This window comes from Alosa sapidissima, chromosome 17 (genome assembly GCF_018492685.1).
Source record: "Alosa sapidissima isolate fAloSap1 chromosome 17, fAloSap1.pri, whole genome shotgun sequence".
NCBI lineage: Eukaryota > Metazoa > Chordata > Actinopteri > Clupeiformes > Clupeidae > Alosa > Alosa sapidissima.
The window spans coordinates 5,155,752-5,176,357 of NC_055973.1; the positions used below are offsets into that span (position 1 = coordinate 5,155,752).

Sequence of the window (20,606 nt, forward strand, 5' to 3'; positions counted from 1 at the left end):
GCACAATAGCGCCCGATATAGTCAAAACTGAGATATTAGATATTCATTCAAAATAGTGCTTCTGATGCATTTTGATTTAGTGTACTTAGAGATGAGAGGAAAAAAGATTTTTCTTCAGTGCTGTAGCCTGTAGTATAAGTTTTTATGTACACATATTGCATATAGTATGTATTATAAGTGCAATAACAAAACATTACTCTACCATGATTGGCACAACCCATATTTTATACACAATTCAATGTGCTATATTTCTTTTCCACACAGTAATTCTATTTCTATGTCAATTTGCTCCACCATGGCCTCAATAGATATAACATGTTAAGCATCTCAGCATAAACAAAGGGCGGGTTGGGGGGAGGCCTTCCTACCTTTCCCCCCGTGACAGTATAAAGTGTAGGGATAAAACGCTGACCTTGTCATATTTACGGGGCGACTGCAGTATTGCTCCATCAGTAGCCAGAGGCTTGAACGATGATGCTTGTCAGAGCAGGGCCCGATCTAATGAATCATCTTATCGCAGGTGCACACAGCCCATATTAAAGGAAGATTGTATGGCCAATGTGCCCTTTCACACCAACCCTGCTGTTATTTACCCTCACCTCTGTCTCATCCCTCTCTTCTCCTTTCCTCTCCTCTCCTCCCCTCTCATCTCCTCTCCTCCCCTCTCCTCTCCTCTCCTCGCCACTGGCTTTCCGAGGCATAACAAGCTTGAAACAATTGTTTCTGGAGGGAATCGCAGAGAGCCTCCTTTGGTTTCTTTGTGTGAGTGCGTGTGTGTCTGTTTGTGTGTGTGTGTGTGTGTGTGTGTGTGTATGTGTTTTGCATTGCTTTGAGGAGAAGGGTCTAGTGTGTGTGTGTGTGTGTGTGTGTGTGTGTGTGTGTGTGTGTGCATGTGTGTGCACATGGACATTTAATCTTTGCACAGTGTCACCACACTCATACACACTTTTTCAACTGTATTCAAGTATGTGTCAGCGCCTGCATAATCTCCATGCTGTGTGTGCATGTTGAGCATGTGTGTGTGCGTCTGTGTGTGTGTGTGTGAGAGTGAGTGCGGGTGTGTCTTTGATGCTAAACACCACTAATGAGGGGACACCGAGCTCTCGCATGCTCTGGTACTGCCCCGAGCGCCAGGGACGAACTGCCACAGAGATGGATTTGATGGGATGCTCTCTGCTTTTGTAGTGTCTCCGTGCTTGACACCGCCTGACATAATCAGGTCACCAAGACGGTCGGAGCCCTGGGCGAAAGCCTTTGCTCCTGACCTTATTATCAGGCCACATTATTCAGCTGGAGCGCCCTGAAATGTCCACCGCTCTCACAGCCGGTCCCCACCCCCGCTTTTAACATTAAAGATACTAATACATGCCCCCAACCTGGCTCCAGGACCAGTAGGCACACAAGCAGACGCGCCACACTCCAGGAAAAGAATCACCACCCACCCTACACGCACATGAAAGAAGACAGGAAGAAAGAAAGAAAGAAAAAAAGAAAGAAAGAAAGAAAGAAAGAAAGAGAGAGAGTAGCATGTTTAATCTGGGAAGAGAGCCCAAACTAGCTTGTTTGTTTACTTTGGTTTGGGGGCCCATAAGAATGCCCGACGCCAGTCTTCTTCAAATATAGCACCAGCCGAGGAGACGCAGAGCTTCCAGCTAATGCCAAATGTGACTTCACTTGTAGCCACGGCAGCACACCATTACCCCAGAAATGTGTTCTCTCTCTCTCTCTCTCTCTCTCTCTCTCTCTCTCTCTCTCTCTCTCTCTCTCTCTCTCTCTCTCTCTCTTTCTCTCTCACATTTGTTTTCCAAAATAAATGTCTCGGACACTCGGCACTTAGGGTAATTTGTCTGTTCGCATGAAGAAGAGACATTTTGGGCTTGCACCTGCCCCCTCAGGCCATGTGGTCCATAAAGCCGGCGTGACCTCCTCTTTTTCCAGGCAACCATTCAATCAACATCTCCTCTCCCCACACTACCTGGCTCGCTGCTTTCAAAAATATTTTTGATAATACATGTAAGTGCTGCAGCAATAGAATTGTTAATAGATTCCAATATAGTGTTCACTAATGTCAAGGTTGCAATTTCACTCTCCTTGTCTGTTTCAAAGCCAGAAAGGTCAGAAATGAGTCTTTAGTATTTCAGTGCATCTTTAGTGTCGTATCTATCACACACAAACAGCAGTTCAATGGGTCTTTAGTCTTTTTAAACTGAGGTCGGAGGAACAGCGCTTTGTCCCACCCAAGTAGGTCTGTAAGGAAAGATCCTTCACTTCTGCTCTGTCTGCATGCTCAATAGGCAAAGGAATGGTATTGTGAAAACCGCAGTCTGCTTTGGCTGCTGGGTGATTTGTGTGCTATGAAAGCACCTGGACTACAGATTCCCTGTGAATAGCTTCTCTTTAGCTCCTTGCGAGCAACTAGGGCCAATAAGCAGCCCCTGAGGTTCTCCACCGGGCAGTTTTGCGTGGACAGGAAGATTAAGGATTCCTTCAAGTGTGACCTCTGTAGCCAAGCCACCCCATCCCACTCCATCCCCCCAAAACGGCTGTTGTGAGGGGAAGAAATCCCAGATCTCTTAACCCTGTTTCTTCATCTTTGCTTTCCCTGGAAAGCCCCTTGGTGCCTGGGCTACTGGGTCCCATCCATCCTTTTCAGGCGGGTGTCTGCCTCTGGTGGAAATCTCAGCCCCACAGGAAGCTCAAAGCTCCTCACATACTCAAATGCACACACACACACATAGAGAGAGATAGAGATAGAGACAGAGAGAGATAGTGTGTGTGTGTGTGAGAGAGAGAGTGTGAGTGAGAGAGAGAGAGAGAGAGAGATAGAGAGAATACTCTTTATTTTATTTCAAACTCACATTGATAAGTATGTATTGCATTCTTTTGTAGAATGTCTCAGGTGCACTAGAAGGTATTACTTATTTATGAAAGATTTCATCAAAGTGGTCTGAGTCTTGACCTTCAATTAGTCAAGTTTATTTGTATTTATATTTATAACATACAAGAGAAAGTGGTCAAAAAACACAACTGCAGTCGTAGGTATTCCAGTGGATTTTTTATTTATTTTTTTCAGTGGATTTTTTTTTAAAAACATGATTTTCTCAAGAGATGTCCTTCTCGGTGTGGGGACAATACACATTCTTTCATATATCAGTGAAATGCTCAATTCTTTTCAAAAGAAGTCTTGAATTCAGAAAGAAGTGGATTCCCTCAAATAATGAAAAAAGTGTATTATCAAATGAAATGAGCATCGGAAAATCAAATTCGACTGTGTGGGAAATGCTTTCAGGGACACGAAACATTGCATTTGTTTCTGTTTCACTTTCACATCAAAAAGTGTATCCCAACTTTCCCAGACCAATATGAAGAGGCAGTTTGTGTGGAGGCCGAGCTGGTAGGGGAGAAAATGGGCAGAGATATTGCCTGGCGACCATGGCTAATACTATAGATTGGCCTGGCTGGAGAGAGGAGATGACATACCTCTGGAAACAAGAGCAGCATAATCTTAATGAGTTCTGCTTGCAGGGGAGAAAGGGACAGAGAGAGAGACAAAGACACAGTAGGATGAATCACAGCGAGTGTGTGTGTGTGTGTGTGTGTGTGTGTGTGTGTGTGTGTGTGTGTGTGTGTGTGTGTGTGTGTGTGTGTGTGAGAGAGAGAGAGAGAGAGAGAGAGATAACATGAGGAAGGAAGAGGAAGGACACACCTTGACATAACACTGAACTGGACATTTCACACCTCTAGAGGAGAAATAAATAGGCTGGAGGCCTGGACAGAAGGAGACAAAGGGACATTGCAGAAGAGCTGAAAAGAGCATGTTTGTGCATATGCTGTCATGCTCTTTGGAATACAACATGCCACCACAGCACATGTTATTATGTTATTTTAATACATTACACTCTCATTCACATAATGTAAGACACAGTGTGTGTGTGTGTGTGTGTGTGTGTGTGTGTGTGTATGTTCTGGGATAAGAGCGTGGCTGTCAGGCTCCAGCTATTTTATTACGCTTGTAGAACAACCACTTAGTCGAATGAGGATGAATAATTGAGCGGAACAAGTCTTCAGATACACGGAGGCATGCAAACGCACCGCGTCAGATGACATGAGCATCAGAGTCTGCAATAAAATATGCTAAGTGGCAGCAAGAGGGAGAGGGATGTTAGTGAGAGAGAGGGAGGAGGGAGTGGAGAGAGAAAGAGAGAGAGAGAGGCAGCAAGCTAGAGAAGGATAGAGGGAGAGAGAGATAAATTATCTGTCTCCTAATGTGAAGCAACGCAAGCAAATGAGGCATGGTGTGGATGAATTACACGTCGGCGGACTACCTTTCCAGCAGGACTCCCACCTCATTATGTCAAAGAATGTGTGGGAGAGAGGGAGGAGAGCTTGCAGAGAGAGAGAGAGAGAGAGAGAGAGAGGATCTGTAGTGCCCTCCAAGAGGATGGCAGTGCTGGTGGCTGTAAACTATAGTGATCTGCATTTCCTCTTCACGGCCTGGCTGGAGAAGAGAGTGATCATATACAGTCCACACATACTGTATGTGCATGTGCACCCGGTGATGGGAATTATAACTGATTATGATTAGATGTACAGATATTGCCATTTCAGTGTGATGATTGACTGCAGTTTAATACCCAGCTTAGTCTATTTAAGGTCATTCGGATGTTTGTCACAATGCAGTTTTGCTGTCAAAAAAATATTTCTACATTAATGATGTGATTTTGATGTCCGATTTAAAAATATCCTTATAAACGTTCTGTATAGTGTGTTCTGGATATTATATATTATGTAGGATTTGGATATTAGGATGTGTTTACATACATACACACACATAAACAATTTAAATGTCTCCAACAAACACTGCACAGGAAAATTGGATATACCTTTTCAATGATGTATGGATGCAAACATATTAATAACATTCTTATTTCTCTGTTTAACCATCACCTCTTTTGACATGAAAACCCCCAACCTGCATATCCGAGATGTAATTGAAAAGAAAACGTTGTCATGGGAATGGCAAGCCCTCCATTTGTCAGGTCTCCGCTCCAGTCCAGCAGACATTATAAGCAGGGCTTTGAGAGTGTGAGGTGGTGCAGCTCCAAATCAAAGAGGGCTGCTGATGGGGGGGGGGGGGGGGGGCACATTGGGGTGAGGTGGGGGTGGAGAAGGAGGAGGGGGTGATGGGAGATGCAGTCCCTGGGTAACATTAGCCTTCATCATTGTGAAGAGGTGCTAACCCCCACAGCCGACACCCCCCTCCCCGATCTCTGAAGCATTGTTCTTTGCTGCTCTCCGTCGGCCTGGAGAACCAAAAACACAGCGGTGACACACCGCACTGCTGCGCCCTTTGATCTCCCCCTGCTGATGGCAGTGGAGAGGGGGAGAGAGTGGAGAGAGAGAAAGAGAGAGAGAGAAGGAGAAAGAGAGAGAAAGGAGGGGGAAGAGAGAGAAGAGGAAGAGAGGAGAGGCTTCTGAGCTTGGAAAGAAGGTTTTGGAAGACTTGGAATTTCTCGGTTTGAGTGTATTTGTTTATTTGTGTGTGTGTGTGTGTGTGTGTGTGTGTGTGTGTGTGTGTGTTTGTGTGTTTGTGTGTGTACAAGCGTGAAAGGGTTCAGGTCCTCAGGGACATAGGCAACTGAATTACAGGGTGAGGGTCTTTGTGTGTGCGTGTGTGTGTGTGTGTGTATGTGTGTGTGACCGGGATTGACCGGTGGATTATCGCCACCCTTTTCACTCTTTCCTGAGCACACAATTACATCACTCTTGCACATCAGGGAGCTCATGTACTTAAACACACACCTGCATGCGTGCAAACACACATACATGCATTGAACACAAAAGCTACACAGGTGTGATGTAGAATAAACAATAATACATATGGGTTAACCAAAGGCTCGTTCACAGCAGTCACAAAGCATGCTTCAAAATGTGTACACAAAATTCAAATAGACATTTCACATCCTCTCTCCTTAAATTTCAGTCTCTCAGTAGCTCTCTCTCTCTCTCTCTCTAAAACACACACACACACACAGACACACAGACACACACACACACACACACACACACACACACAGTACATATCCTGTGACCTCGTGATGGATAACCCAGCCAGTGGTGTGCACCAGCACACACACACAGGTACTCAGCGTTGACCTTTAGTGTGTGCTGGCAGCGCTTCTCTTCTCTCCGTGTGTGCTCTCTGCCCCACTCACCCCCCTTTTACCCCTCACCCCCCCCCCCATCTCCAGCTGGTCTTCAGATGTCTGAGAGAACTGCCTTAACTGCTACTCAGATTGAAAAAGTAAAAGGAGAATTGTGTGTACATATACGTGTGTGTATATATATATACCCATATTATATATATATTTGTAAAACTTTATTTACAGACTCAACGAATAGATTAAAAACATTACATAAACAGTAGCGGTACGTGCAAAAATACAAACATACATGCATACAAACGACTGTCCACAGTGATTTAAACACAAATGTTTTTAAAAAAGGGAAGTCAGTTTGAAGTGAATACTGACATAAGTCTCCTAGTAGTGCTCTGAGCCATTACGTTTTTATTCACATTCAGATGTATGTTCCAATGTGTATTGTGTAGAATTTCCTCTTTTCCTGCTCTGTTTGCACGGAATCTGCATGCTTGTAACAAACTTAAAGTTCTCAGACACTGTACCGGAATAGGTGTGGGCTGGGCGGTTTAATATTTGAAAATGGACAATGGACAATGTCCGATAACTTCAGGCACATTTTCCTGCTTTAAGCCTTGCCATAAGAACATTCAATATTTTTTTCTTTTGTACATACATTTTTTAGACTTTTTGAGATATTCTGTAAGAAAACCCATGGTCCGCTATAGAGAAACACATTACTTTAATTATTTGCTTTACCCATACCAGTTAAACATTCAATAAAGGGATTTTCTGACCATTTACCATCTTTTACCAGCAACCTCCATTTATGTGTCTCTTGCCTGTTTGTTTGGAAATAATAACTCAAACACAAATCTGACTTATTCTTTGGTTTCTCGCCCTCTTTCTGTCTGCAGATAATTGGAACAATTCCTTTGATGCCTAACTCGGCGGGACCTGGGAGCCAATCAGGGGGAGGGAATCCTGCCCTGCAGGTCCAGCCAATCACGCCTCAGCTGCTGACCAATGCCCAAGGCCAGATCATTGCCACGGTGATCGGCAACCAGATCCTGCCAGTCATCAACACCCAGGGAATCACGCTGTCGCCAATCAAGCCTGGACAGCAGGTGGGTGGTGTTGAGACCAACAGGGTGCATACACACTCGCAGACACATACACACACACACACATGCATGCACAACATATACACATACACACCCAAATGCACACAAAAACAAACACAAATATACCACAACAGATAAAGACAAGAGTCTTTGCTGTGCTTTGCTGTATGTCATGGCATAATCACTTTATGTACACATACACAAACACCCACACATGCACACACACACACACACACACACACACACACACACACACACACACACACACACACACACACACACACACACACACACACATACACACATGCACACACACACACATGCACACGCACACACACACACATGCACACACACACACACACACACACACACACACACACACACACACGTACACAAACTTTTTGGCATCTCATTTATTCGGGTGAAAACTAACTCCCGCTGAAGTAGTCAAGCCTGCATTTTCACGAACAAAGTTTCTGACTCCCTCTCATCTTTAGAGCCTGTGAACCACTTGAAAAGGGTTTTTTTCCCCCTCCGTCTTTTACTTTCAAAAACACAGAAGCCACAAATGTAAGATATCATCGCTTCCAGGCCTTCACAGCGGCTGCTCTCAATAAAACCTCTCAGATTTACTCTCTTGACATGGCCAGTTAAGACTACAGCTGTAGACACTGCTGCGGAGATGACAACAGAGCACGATCCAAAGATACAGCACGTTGCTCTGCACTGGGTAATAAGCAGCAGTGCATCGTTAGTTCTGTATGTGTGCGCACACACGTCCACATGCTTAAAATGTGTGTGTGTGTATAGAAGAAGTGTGTTTATCCTAGTGCACTCCCTTGTGTGGATCATGTGGAAATGTGTGTGTTTTCTCCCAATTCTAAGTGTATATACTCTATGTATATATGTATATATGTCTGTGTGTGTGAGTGTGTGAAAGAAAGAGAGAGGGAGAGTGTGTGTGTGTGAGAGAGAGCGAGAGAGAGAAAGAGAGAAAGAGTGTGTGTGTGTGTGTGATCACGAGGCACCTGTCAGAAAAGCCCTCATGCTCACAGCCAAGCAGTGTGGAGCCCCCGCAGAGCTAAAACAAAAACAACGCTCCTCATTTCTCCATGTAATGCTCAGTGCTCTCTCTCTATTTCACTCTCTCTCTCCCTTTCTTTCTCTCTGTCTTCACCTTACTCTTTTCTCTCTCTCTCTCTCTCCCTCTATTCTCTCACACTTGATTTCATCTCTCTTCACTCCCTTCTCATCCTCTCTCCATCTCTTTCATTTCATCCTTTCACCTCCCCTCCCTCCTTTCCCCTCTGCCCTCCTCCTCTCTTCTCCCTGACCAATACACACAAACCGACATCTCGATCTCTTCAACTGCTTTATGTGAGCCTGTATGCCGAACATTGTCTAAGAGTTGACCAAAAAATTGTGTCAAGTGATGTGATTGAATGTTGGAAAAATTCTGCCTCGATTTGCACTTCATGGTTGTTGCCCCAGAGGCAACACAGAACCCCCCCCCCCCCCTTGCACCTCTCACCCCCCGCATTTGTGTGTTACATGAGAGATAATAACTATTTTGACGGAATTCATTTGATGTTCTGCCGTGTTTCCCGTGCCTAGTGCCCCCCCCCCTCCCCTCTATGTCGTAGGTTGCTTTAGAGAGTGAGACATTCAATCAGAACTAACATAAATAGATGTGAAAGTGTGTGGCGGACTGTAACACACGCCACCATCAACGGAAAATCAGCTTGAGGTGGACACGATTCCATTTCAGGAGCGTAATGCCTGCCTTTAGGGAACACCTGATTGCACACGTGAGCGAATTAATGTCTCAGAGTGATGTTTATGATTTTGTTTCAGACGCCATTCGCGCCGCTTCGGCGGGACGACTGAGTGTTTTGCCTGGGCGGTAATTTTGGGCTGTCAGTACAGGCGCAGCCGTCTTGAAGGGATCCAGTGAAGCTAGATAATGCTCAGAGACCTGCCGACAGCTCTGACAGGGAGTTGGCAACACTTCTGACGCACGCTGCCAAATAAGCACGCACACACACACAAACATACACACACGCACACACACATATGCACACACACATGCATGCACACACTCCCCTCTCCCTCTTCCTCTCTCTGTCTTACTAGTGCTCACTGAATACATATATCCAAACAAACAAACACACATGCACACACCCTCAAACAAACATGTTTTTGCACACTGAAAGGGATATAATATATATCAAATTGAACTGAGAAGAGAGCCTACCTACATTTTTTTTTTTTTAGAGACGGTGCCGTCAACTCGCAGAGCCTAGACGTAACACTCTCAACTTGATCTTGTAAGACGAAGTCATTGGTGCATAAAACATGGCAACGCCTCGGCCCCATTGCACTTAATGATGAATAATGTTGTAGGAGCAGTTGTTTTGCAGATGTCTTTTTGGCACTGGAGGGGAGACAGGAGGGGCGTAGGGGGGGAGTGGGGGGGGTGCTTTGGCTCTTCTAGTATAATGACTACTAGGGTGTCTCTCTGCCTCTTTACACTGTCACATGTTTTTTTTTTTTTTTTTTTTTAAGTATGGCATTTTCAAGCACATGACTGAAGAGCAAAACGAGACGGTTGCCAAGTGTGGACTCTAATAGCTTGGCCACGCCACTGCTGAGAATCTGCTGTGGTTTTATGATGAGGAGAGGAGCCAACTATGTTTTTGGTTCCTTTCTTTTATCCGACTGGTTGATTGCACACAAGCACACAATCTGTGTGTCTGTGTGTGTGTGTGTGTGTGTGTGGGGGGGGGGGGGGGGGGGGGTTAAGAACTGCAGAGACACATGCCAGGATCATTCGACTCACAAATGTCTTTGAAAATGCTGCCATTTATCAGCACTGGCATCATTCAGTTATTGTTTCCATTACTTGTCCTAGATTTTTCACACTGTAACAATGGAGTCCCTTTTGGAAATGTAGTGTTTCTCTATCTTGATGTTTGTGTGTGTGTGTGTGTGTGTGTGTGTGTGTGTGTGTGTGTGTGTGTGTGTGTGTGTGTGTGTGTGTGTGTGTGGGTGGGTGGGTGTGTGTGTTTGTGTGTGTGTTTGTGTGAATGTACCCCATCCCAGCTGCCTCAGGCCCAGCCGGCTCCGTCGGGACCCCCATCCAGCCAGGCCAACCTGCTGCGTCTCCCCCACAGCCAGAGCCCTCTCCGCCAGGCCTCCTCGTCCTCCTCCACCTCCTCCTCCTCCTCCGCCCTCAGCGTGGGACAGCTGGTCAGCAGTGAGTAACCATGGCAACTCTCCACACCTACAGTACACACACGCACACACACACAGACACACACACAGACACACACATACACACGTAACACACTCACATTTTTCACAGGCGTCTACAAACATGTCTGCACATTCTCTTACACACACGTGTGTATCAGCAGCAAGCAGGCAGGCAGGCAGGCGCGCACCGCAAACACAGGGAGATTCCACGGAGGCATCTTCTCCCCCCAGGTGTCCCAGACTTGCTCGAGCCTCTGGACCCCAGTGAGGGCAGAGCCACGCTGGACGGAGCCCCTGGCGTCAGCCCTCTCACCCAGAGAGAGTCCAAACTCACAGCGTGGAGCTCAAAAACAAACAACATACTGTACACTTGCACACTGATCTGTAGCCAAGAGCAGCTTATCCGATTCTCAGTCCATAATTTAGACTACCAGGGTATCTTTAAAATGATTGTAATACGTGTACAGTATTTTGGCTCCAATAAACAGAGGTGTAAACGTCTGACCTCAGAAAGTAGTCCTATCATGTATTGGTGCTACCTGTACACTTAGCACAAGTGATTTCACTTATCTGGTTGAGGAGTTGTGCTAGTTAGCTTCAGCTGGTTTAGTGAATGGTTGGAGCAAATATGTGGCAGGACTTTTACTTTCTGAAGCCGAACTTTTACACCTCTGCCAATAAATAAATAGTGTAATGAATAGTGGGATGGGTTCAGTAGACATGAGACATGATGTTGGTTTAAAAGATGGCTGTGAGTGCTAACTGCATATCCAGCAGTGCTCTCCCACACCATAGACTTGGTCTGGCTGCCCTTTGCTCTCATTTTGTGGGTGGACTTTGAAAACTATATGTTTTCATCTCCCAGACCAAAGTTTTCATCCACCTGACTAGTCTGATGTGTCATGCCCTCGTCATCGCTACCCTGTTCATACACTGCTGCAGTATATAGAGGAGAAACACTATTAGGCCTGGCCTCGCTCCCTAAACATCAGACTTGTGACGGGAAATGGTCGAGCCGTTCCAGCAAACGTGTATAAATCATTCAGCGGCCCTCTGTCCGTGCACTGCCACTGCCTTTAAAAGTGTTTTAGTTAGATAAATTCTCATTTGTCACAGGCAGTCGCCCTGAACTCATTTCAAAGGCATCTGTGATGGAGTTTTGAATTCAATAAAAGGGAGGCTGCCATTGATCAACCTGTTGTGGACAGAACCAATGGACCATTTTGCTATTGTTGTTGTGTTTTTTTTGTGTGTGTGTGTGTGTGTGTGTGTGTGTGTGTGTGTGTGTGTGTGTGTGTGTGTGTGTGTGTGTGTGAGTGTCTTTGTGTGTTTATGTCTTTCAGCCCTAGCCACATAGTGCCTTTGCTGTTCTGCATTTATAATGATCAGTTTATTGGTTAGCAATGGGATTGTGTCCTTGGTTAAAGGCTGCATGTAAAGATGTGAAAAGCTGGAGCTGAACCGTGGACTGATATTTTTCAATATGTTTTCAGCACCTATGCGTCATCCACAGCTTTATGAGCCCAAGCATTTGCATATGCTCAGGTGTTGAATACAGCTTGCCAGAAGAGAGAAAAAAAGATACCGATAGAAAATGTAAAGCTCAGGATCACTCTAGTTCAAGGACTCATGGACTCTGCGCTTGAGGATCGGCATGGCTGATGGGGAGCGACAAGATGCCGGTTCAATAGATTTTACCTTAAATACGCCCGGAGGATTTCTTTAATAATTCATCGATAATGACCCACATGAATTATTCAAAGCCGCCAACGCCAAACTTTACCTTAGTAAGCAGGCTGCCTTGCCACCTGACATTGATGTACAGCGCAAATCACATTTTATTAGCCGGCAGAGACTTCCGAATGGGGTTATTTAAAAGCAGTTCAGTAGGATGGAGGTTGAGAAACAGTTTAGCAGTTGAAGCGAGGCTTTCCAAACAAGCACGGCCATTGATGTGAATTGCATTTGTAGCACAAAAATGTTTTCTGACCTTCCTCTCTTTCGCTCTTTTTTTTCTTCTGACATAAAGAGAGAGGACTCAGATGGCAAACATTTATCTGTGTCCTCTCAGGAATGTTTAATATATATTTGATGCAAGAGGCTTTCTTAAAGCCCTCTGAGAAATTCTTTCTTCACACACCTTTTCTTCCCCCTCGGTTAGGATTCTATATCTCTATTATGTGAGAAGCAATTTTGGCTGTAATTTTCAATTTGTTGCCTTTGCTCTAAGTCACAATAATGTGAAGGGAAATCACATTGATGTAGCAAATAGTTTGGACAGAGATCGGATGAAATGATTGCCCTGTTCAACAAACAGTCCTGTTCTATGGCTGTGTTCATATAAATCAGAGATGCATATGACTAATGACAACAATGGCAATAGCAAATGAACAAGATGCAAACACAAAGCTTGATCAATTGCAGGTACAATGATTTGCAAATTATTTGATATAAGTGCAAACCTTCACTATCCAGAACATTCCACAATGTAGAAGATTTCATCTGAAATCTAGTCTCTTGAATAGTGATATGGTCATTGCAATACTTAATGGAGTCCTGGTGTTTTGGAGGACAGATGGAGAGAAGTTGACTTATTGTTTTTTTCTCTGTTATCTCTTTTTCTCCACAAGACCCCCAGACTGCTCCAAGTGAGGTGGATGGCGTCAACCTGGAGGAGATCCGCGAATTTGCCAAAGCGTTCAAGATCCGCCGCTTGTCTCTGGGACTGACACAAACTCAGGTGGGCCAGGCCCTCAGCGCCACAGAGGGACCTGCCTACAGTCAGTCTGCCATCTGCAGGTACGGAGGTCTAACTGCAGCCCAGCCTGAGAAACTCAAATGAAATTGGGTTTCTGGGGAGATAACAAAAACAGGGATGGATGAGTGTGGTGGGCAGTGATAGAATGAGAACTAATGATGGAAAGTGAGTTTGAAGAGGGCTCAGCAGTAGATTTGTGTCGTAAGAACAGGTTTGTAGGCATATGATTTGAAAGCTGATGGTGACAAGAAAATTAGCCTACAATATACAATTAGCCTTTAAATGTAAAAATCAAGTAGAAATGGCTATAGTGGCAAGACTGTAGTGTAGGAGTTTTATAAGAGTGTAGCTTACCCTAAATTTTGAAAATAACACAAGCGTGGAGCTGTGTGACTCATAGAGCTGCTTTAAATAGGTTTTAAATGTCTCATCACCACCTTGAAAGCCGCAATCAAACTATTTTCAGAAATAATTAGATGTTATCCTGCTCCCACAGCTCATGTTGGTCACACGAATTAAAACCATGGTAGCAAAATGAGATGAAATTATAGGCTGCCGGCCAAAGTTCACTCCCTCATTGTACTCCCTGCAGGAGAGAAGACAGTAGCGAGCATGCCAATGTCCCCTCTCTCATAAGTGCTCTTGAATGTCTCATATCCATAAACGACATTCATATTTCAACATAGATAATTAAGGTGTTTAAGAGTGATGAATAATATATTTCTGCTCAGACACATCACATTTGGTTACAGATAGGATCACAGTGTCATCCCCTGCCGATCTTCTCATCGTTATTCAAGACGATTCGGTTACTTATGCAAAATACATTAGCCAGAGTATTACAAGAAGCACTTAAAGCATTTAATAATTACTTAGGTCCACTGCAGTTCCCTCTGCACTGAGCTGGAGGGAACTTGACAGGAGTAGACTTTTAATAAAAATGTCGTGTTCCACGATGCTGTAACGACATGCATTTAGTTGTAAACTGGCACATAATGCACCAGGATTAGATGAAATATTCAGGTACATCATTTTGGCATGTAAAAACACACTGTTCGTTTTTTCCCTGCCAGCTTTCACCTCAAACGTCCCCAGCTTTCACTCAATACATTAGACACATTTTCAGCTCCCCTCAAGCGTGCAGAATCACTCACGTCACCATTACTAAATCAGGTGGGGAAAGGCCTCATGCTTAACAGGGACATTCAGCAGAAAAATGGTTTTAGAAAATACTCAGTTGAAATGTGGTTAGGCTATTTATTCCATCAGATAGCATTTGCATGAGGGGAATTGGGGGGGGGGGGGGTTAAGGTCACAGAATTTCTCCATGACTGAGATGCCTGAAGAAAATGATCATGAAATTTCTCAGTGACAGGCATGCCTGATATACTCTAGCTGGCCAGGTCTACCAGGCTGCAACCCCCCCCCACACCCCCCGCCCCACACACACACACACACAAAAAAAGACACATAAATAAAAATCATGAGCCCATCTTGGATACATACAAGAGGGCTATAACAGGCCTTCTCTCCCCTCAGATAGCTAATGCTTTAATTCTAATGCCACTCTCTCTGAGAGAGTCCCAGAGAACTCTAACTCTCTGCTGCTCTGATGACCTTCCCTGTTTATGTGATGCACAGGCGCCACACTAAAAATTTCATCACATCAACATCAAACCGCCGATAAAACCTGAACCCGCACGCAGAAGCCGAGAGGGGGGAGGGGGCCAGGAATGCGTTATGAGGCAGGTCCCTTCAAGCTAATGTTGAAAGTCTTCAAAATCCGCCATCAAATATTTACCGGCATGCATAATTCAAATATTTATAACATACATTAAAAGCCATTAGCTTCTAAAATAAACAGGTGATGTGCTCACACCCCCCCCCCCCCCTCCTTGCTTTTTATCTGTGCCACAAAGGAGAGCCCTCTTTCCATTTGTTCATTTGTATGACATTAAACATGACAGTTTGCCTCTCTAGTCCTTTCTCTTTTTGAACTTTAAAGGCAGACTTCACATGCTTTCCTTGGGTTAACATCAACATAGACATGAAAGTTTAGGGGAGAGAGAGGAGTGCGCTGCTGCCTCCGAACAGCAGAGCTCTGGGGGTTGTAGTCTTTGCTCAGTGAAACCGACAGTGACAGATGTCTCCATCTTGTCTGATCTCATTGCTCACTTTGTAAAAGCTTTATTGGCTCGTCTTGGCAATCACAAAGGGATGTCGTCAAAGCCATCAGACAGAGGGCTCTTAAAGTGAATGCACATGCTGCGATGCCGACTGTCTGTTGAGTTCTGTTGGGTCACTTTGTGTTGTCTGTTTGGCCGGAAAACAGTTGCACAATGTATACAGCAAAGACTGCAATTAGAACGCTAATAGACCGCCGGGGCTGTGTCAGTGGTCCCTATTAGAGTCGCAGGCATAACTCAAGAGACTTGTTTAGTGTTTAAGGTCATTGAAAGTTAATGCAGTGTGTTCACGTCTTCAAATAAGGCAACACACGCATGAAAGTCAGATGTTTCAAATAGTCATGAAGCTTTTTCTCTATTAAGAATATGCGTATAATATATGTGATAACATGTTACAAGTGGAGTTACAAAATTTGACATTTTATTGTGCAGGCAAACAAATAGCCTACTCCATACAGCAATAGAGTGGTGTAGGTTTTATCTAAGAAAGAATTCATGTTGACATATGGAGTGGAGTACTTTTCCGTGTTTGACAACAGTGGAGCAGGCTTGGCTGGACTCATTTCTCAGCCGTCCCTGCTTAGCATGCATGAGTCGTGCACCCTGTGCCTGTGAAGTTGTCATCACTCATGTAATTTTGGGGGGTGCAAGTCGTTTAGTCGCGTTTAATCCTTGTGTGAATTTACAAAATTAATCCACACTAAAACACTGGCTCCCTCATTAATGATTCATGCCTTGTGACGGGAGACTGCCGCGTATAATTTGCACAACAAATTAAGCAGAAAGTGACTGCTTAAGATCCCTCGTATATATATTTAATCACATCAGGCTTTTTTTCCCCAGCCATCAAAGCACCGAACTCCGCATTCTCGATTAATGCCTCATGGCTGCCCCCTCATTTCTGTCCTTAACCTTCTTCATGCATTCTATTCACTCGTTCTATGCCGCTTTCTCTTTCCCTCTCTCGTCCTATTCATTTGTGACCTTAATGCAATAATGAGAATATGCTTCTTTAGTTTCATTAAAGAATAGCCTAACCAAAGGAAGAATGTGTATCTAAAATCCCCTAATAGAAACCTCCAGGAGTCCTGAATGTGCAGAGCTGTCCATGATTTTAGGCTGCACTTAGCAAATATTTATGCATGGGCTAAAAAGAGGTTCCTCTTCAGAACTGAAGACTGGAGAGGAACGGAAGAGGAGAGAGTGAGAGAGAGAGAGAGAGAGAGAGAGAGAGAGAATCTAAATGTATGTATTTTTCCCCCTGGGCATGTTCTAATACTCTGAGTCCTGTGAGCCAGCACGCAGAGGGGAGAGACAGAGAGTCGTTTAGTAAGTGCATTTGGTTCTCATTGAGCCATGAAACATCCTGTCTCTTTACCCACTTCTTATGGCAGTAATGCATGCCCCTGAGGAACTCTCTCTCTCTCTATCTCTCTCTCTCTCTCTGTCTCACACACACACTCACTCTCTTGCTCTCTTAATGGTTTTAAAAGTGTACAGAACATGTTTAGTGCCGTGGAGATCAGCACACTGGCCAGGAGAAACACTCTGACATGTGCAAGCAGAAGTAGCTCAAGTGAAGAAGACTGAGGCACCTGTCTAGCAGCAGAAAGATAAATAAATAACGATTACTCGTCAGATGCCAGAATTTGCTTTGTAGCCTCCCACTCTGCCACCCCCTACTCTGTTTTTAACAAGCCATCAGTGTAGACTGTCTTTCGTGTCCTTTGAGGTCTTTAGAGAGTGATAGAGAGAGAGTGTGTGTGTGAAAGAGAGAGAGTGAAAGAGAGAGAGAGAGGATGTCGACAGAAAGACTTCCCCCAGGTCGAAGGTCTCTCTTCTCTTCAGATGCCAGTTAGATTCCATCATAGGTGTCTAGACCTGTTCTGGTTAGTGTAGGTTTGGCCACACTGGATGAGTGGAGAACCGGACAGGAGCAGCTCTTGTGCTCCAAGCCCATCAAGTCCTCTCCCTCCCCTCAACTCCAGCTTCTCTGAGGCTCTCACCACTGACTGCTTGACAGGTCCGGTGAACTTGAGAGGGAGAACGAGAGAACCTCAAAGGAGTAGACTGGAACCAGTAGAGCTAGAGAGAGAATCCCACTGAAGATACTCGGCCCCTATTTGTCTCTCACCTGCACTTTACACATAACAACATGCTGTCAGAGCCAGGAGTGGACAGTCAGGTATCTCTACCTCGAGTCCTCCCAGGGTGAAAAGTTTGTCTTGTAAGTCTTAAAAGTCAGAGGTTATTTCGTTGTGTTTTTTTATCCACTAGCTCTACCCAAAACCTGTGCAAAGTTATTTTGGATATTTATGAAATGCTGCCTTGTCACAAAGCTGGGATTGATCCGTAATGAATGATCATAGTTAGATTAGCCTAATCCAGATCAGAGAACATCACAAAGCAGCCCTGCATGTAACAGTATGTGAATGATTAACTTACATTGAAAAAATATATACTGTGGTTAAATAGCAAATTTGAAGTCCCCCACCATAGAAATGCATTCCTTTCTAAATAAATGCGTTCTTTTATTATAAATCTTTAATTCATATGTCTAAAGAATGCTGAATTTGCTAACTGAAAATACTGACAATTAAATAGATCTGTGATTTTAACTGAGAATGTCACCATTGACAGCATACTCTGTGCCTATAGGCTAATTCTCAAAAGTACACAAAGCGAATTAGACAACCTGTGAGCCCTCTGTCAAGCTTTCAACTATACGAATATTCAAACTTAGGGTTTAGAGTTAGGTGAAAATGTATTCGCATTAAACATTCACTAAGTGTGTGTTTATGTGTGTGTGTGTGTGTGTGTGTGTGTGTGTGTGTGTGTGTGTGTGTGTGTGTGTGTGTGTTTATGTGTGTTTATGTGTGTGTGTGTGTGTGTGTGCTTTCACTGAATTATTAAGGAAGCATGTGTAAATAAATGATAGTCTGATACTTCTAAGTGCATGCTGGACTGATTTGGCATTACAGGACAATTTCACCTCAAATGTTTCAAAACTAAAAAATGTTTACTTTTCCTTAAGAACCACCGTCTAGTTTTTGTTACCACAAAAAGCAAGCAAAGTTGGTCTAGACTGTATGTGATCATGCTTTAGTCAGTAGCAGGCAGGTACAAAAGTAAAAAATGCTGCATGGTTGAGATGCACAGGAGTTCATATTGAGGAGGTGCTGCTTCTCTAATCAGGCAAATTCACTCCGCTGTGTTCATTGATCACATTATTCTCTTGGCGCTTCCTCTCTTGCTTAATAAACTGATTAAATCATGGGACCTTTCCAGAGACTGATTTGAGATCATGCAAAGTCTCAAGAAAGAAAGAAAGAAAGAAAGAAAGAAAGAAAGAAAGAAAGAAAGCTTAATTGCTTAATTCAAACTAAAGTTTGTGAATTTCACAATTAATTATTAAATAATATGACAAACATTTGTATTAAACAGCTACAATTGAAATTCTGTTTTGTAAACAACAAACAATGACTTTGGGGTGAAATTATTCTGTAATGTGTATATCTAAGGATGGTTGGCAAGGATGGATGTGACCATGACATTGTAATGTCATCATCATATTTATATAAGTAAAACTAAATAAAGTATGCATTTTGATTTCATTTTGATCTACTGTGTTACTAGCAGTCAGATATATTATTACTAGTTAGCTACTTGATTGTTTTCTTGGTCCATTATATCTTAGCTTAGGATGGGGTGTTCTTGGCCCTTGACTGCAAACAAGGGGCAGAGAGACCAATTCACCATTGGAACAAACAAATTCATTGTAATCAGTCAGTTGAACAAAAAAAGCATACCAGTAGATGGGGTTGAACTAATCATTGCTTAGACAGCTATTAAAACATTTAGTCATGATCACTCCCAGCATGTGAACTGGATTGTGAATTCTCATTCGCCTTTTCTCTGTTAAAAAGTGAAACTCTCTGCCCCTTTGACAGCTGGACCGGGAAGCCCCACCAGGTAACAGAGACGGGCAGGATGGCTATGGCTGAGGCAGGGCACCGGAGTAAGATTCTTCTCTCTCAATTCTCCCCTAGACACACCATCCTGAGAGGCCACTTTTACCTACCACAGGAAGCCCAAGAGAACTCTATAGCTAGCGGTTTGACAGGCAAACTGAACCCTGGCCTTTTATATCCTGCCAGGTTTGAGAAGTTGGACATCACTCCAAAAAGCGCCCAGAAGATTAAGCCCGTTCTGGAGCGCTGGATGGCCGAGGCAGAGGCCCGGCACCGGTCCGGCATGCAGAACCTGACTGAGTTTATCGGCAGTGAGCCGTCAAAAAAGCGCAAGCGGCGGACCTCGTTCACCCCTCAGGCCCTGGAGATCCTCAACAGCCACTTCGAGAAAAACACACACCCGTCCGGGCAGGAGATGACTGAGATCGCTGAGAAACTGAACTATGACCGCGAGGTGGTCCGTGTCTGGTTCTGCAACAAGCGGCAGGCGCTGAAGAATACAATAAAGCGCCTGAAGCAGCCAGAGATGGGCCCCATGGATGCTCCCATGGACCCCCTGGGAGATTCCTTGGAGGAGCACCCCTAATTGAACACACCAAAACAGGACGGGCCAATTGCCATTAAACACCAAACCTGCTCACCACAAAAGGGACAACCCACCCCATAAACAGCTGAACTCTGGGGACTAAAAGAAAGGACAAGTGCCCCCCCACCCCCCCTCCCCCACCCCACCCCCCCCTCCCCATATGTTTGCCTACTTTTGGTACCATCTGAATGGACTGTCAACAAAGATGGCAGAGCAGAAGTACATATTGTCAGTGTAGTCACTACAGTTATATAAAAGGACCTTAGCGAAAAACCAAAAAACTATCTTGTATCTGCAGCAATGTTCAGTGGTCATGAGAGGGCAAGAGATTGATGACATTTGAGATATGAGGGAGACTTTAGTGCTGAGGTCACCGTGGAGTCATGGACAACAACAACAAAACTAACTACTTACCAAAGTCTGTTGCATCTGGATACAGAGATTTTTTTCTAGTGTAAATGTGTTCTAAATTTTTACCTTTGTATGCCGTCAAAAAAATCTAAGATATATGTGTGGGGTTGGGTAAAACATTTTATCTTTGTCTCACTTTACCACTTGGGTTTATATGTAAATATCTATGATAATC

General features: G+C 44.2%; 1 protein-coding gene across 2 annotated transcripts in view; it reads left to right on the top strand.

The window, feature by feature from the left end:
* Positions 1 to 20,135, top strand: part of pou6f2 (POU class 6 homeobox 2) — a 105,118-nt gene extending 84,983 nt beyond the window's left edge. Inside the window, exons 9-12 of one of the 2 annotated variants that reach the window (XM_042068332.1) lie at positions 7,058 to 7,267; positions 10,367 to 10,520; positions 13,150 to 13,318; positions 19,513 to 20,135. In XM_042068332.1, coding sequence (XP_041924266.1) covers positions 7,058 to 7,267; positions 10,367 to 10,520; positions 13,150 to 13,318; positions 19,513 to 20,020 — 1,041 coding nt within the window. In that variant the 3' untranslated portion in view covers positions 20,021 to 20,135. Of the gene's footprint in view, positions 1 to 7,057; positions 7,268 to 10,366; positions 10,521 to 13,149; positions 13,319 to 19,413 lie in introns of both variants that reach the window. The other variant, XM_042068333.1, reaches the window with a different exon arrangement.
* Positions 20,136 to 20,606: the final 471 nt, after the last annotated feature.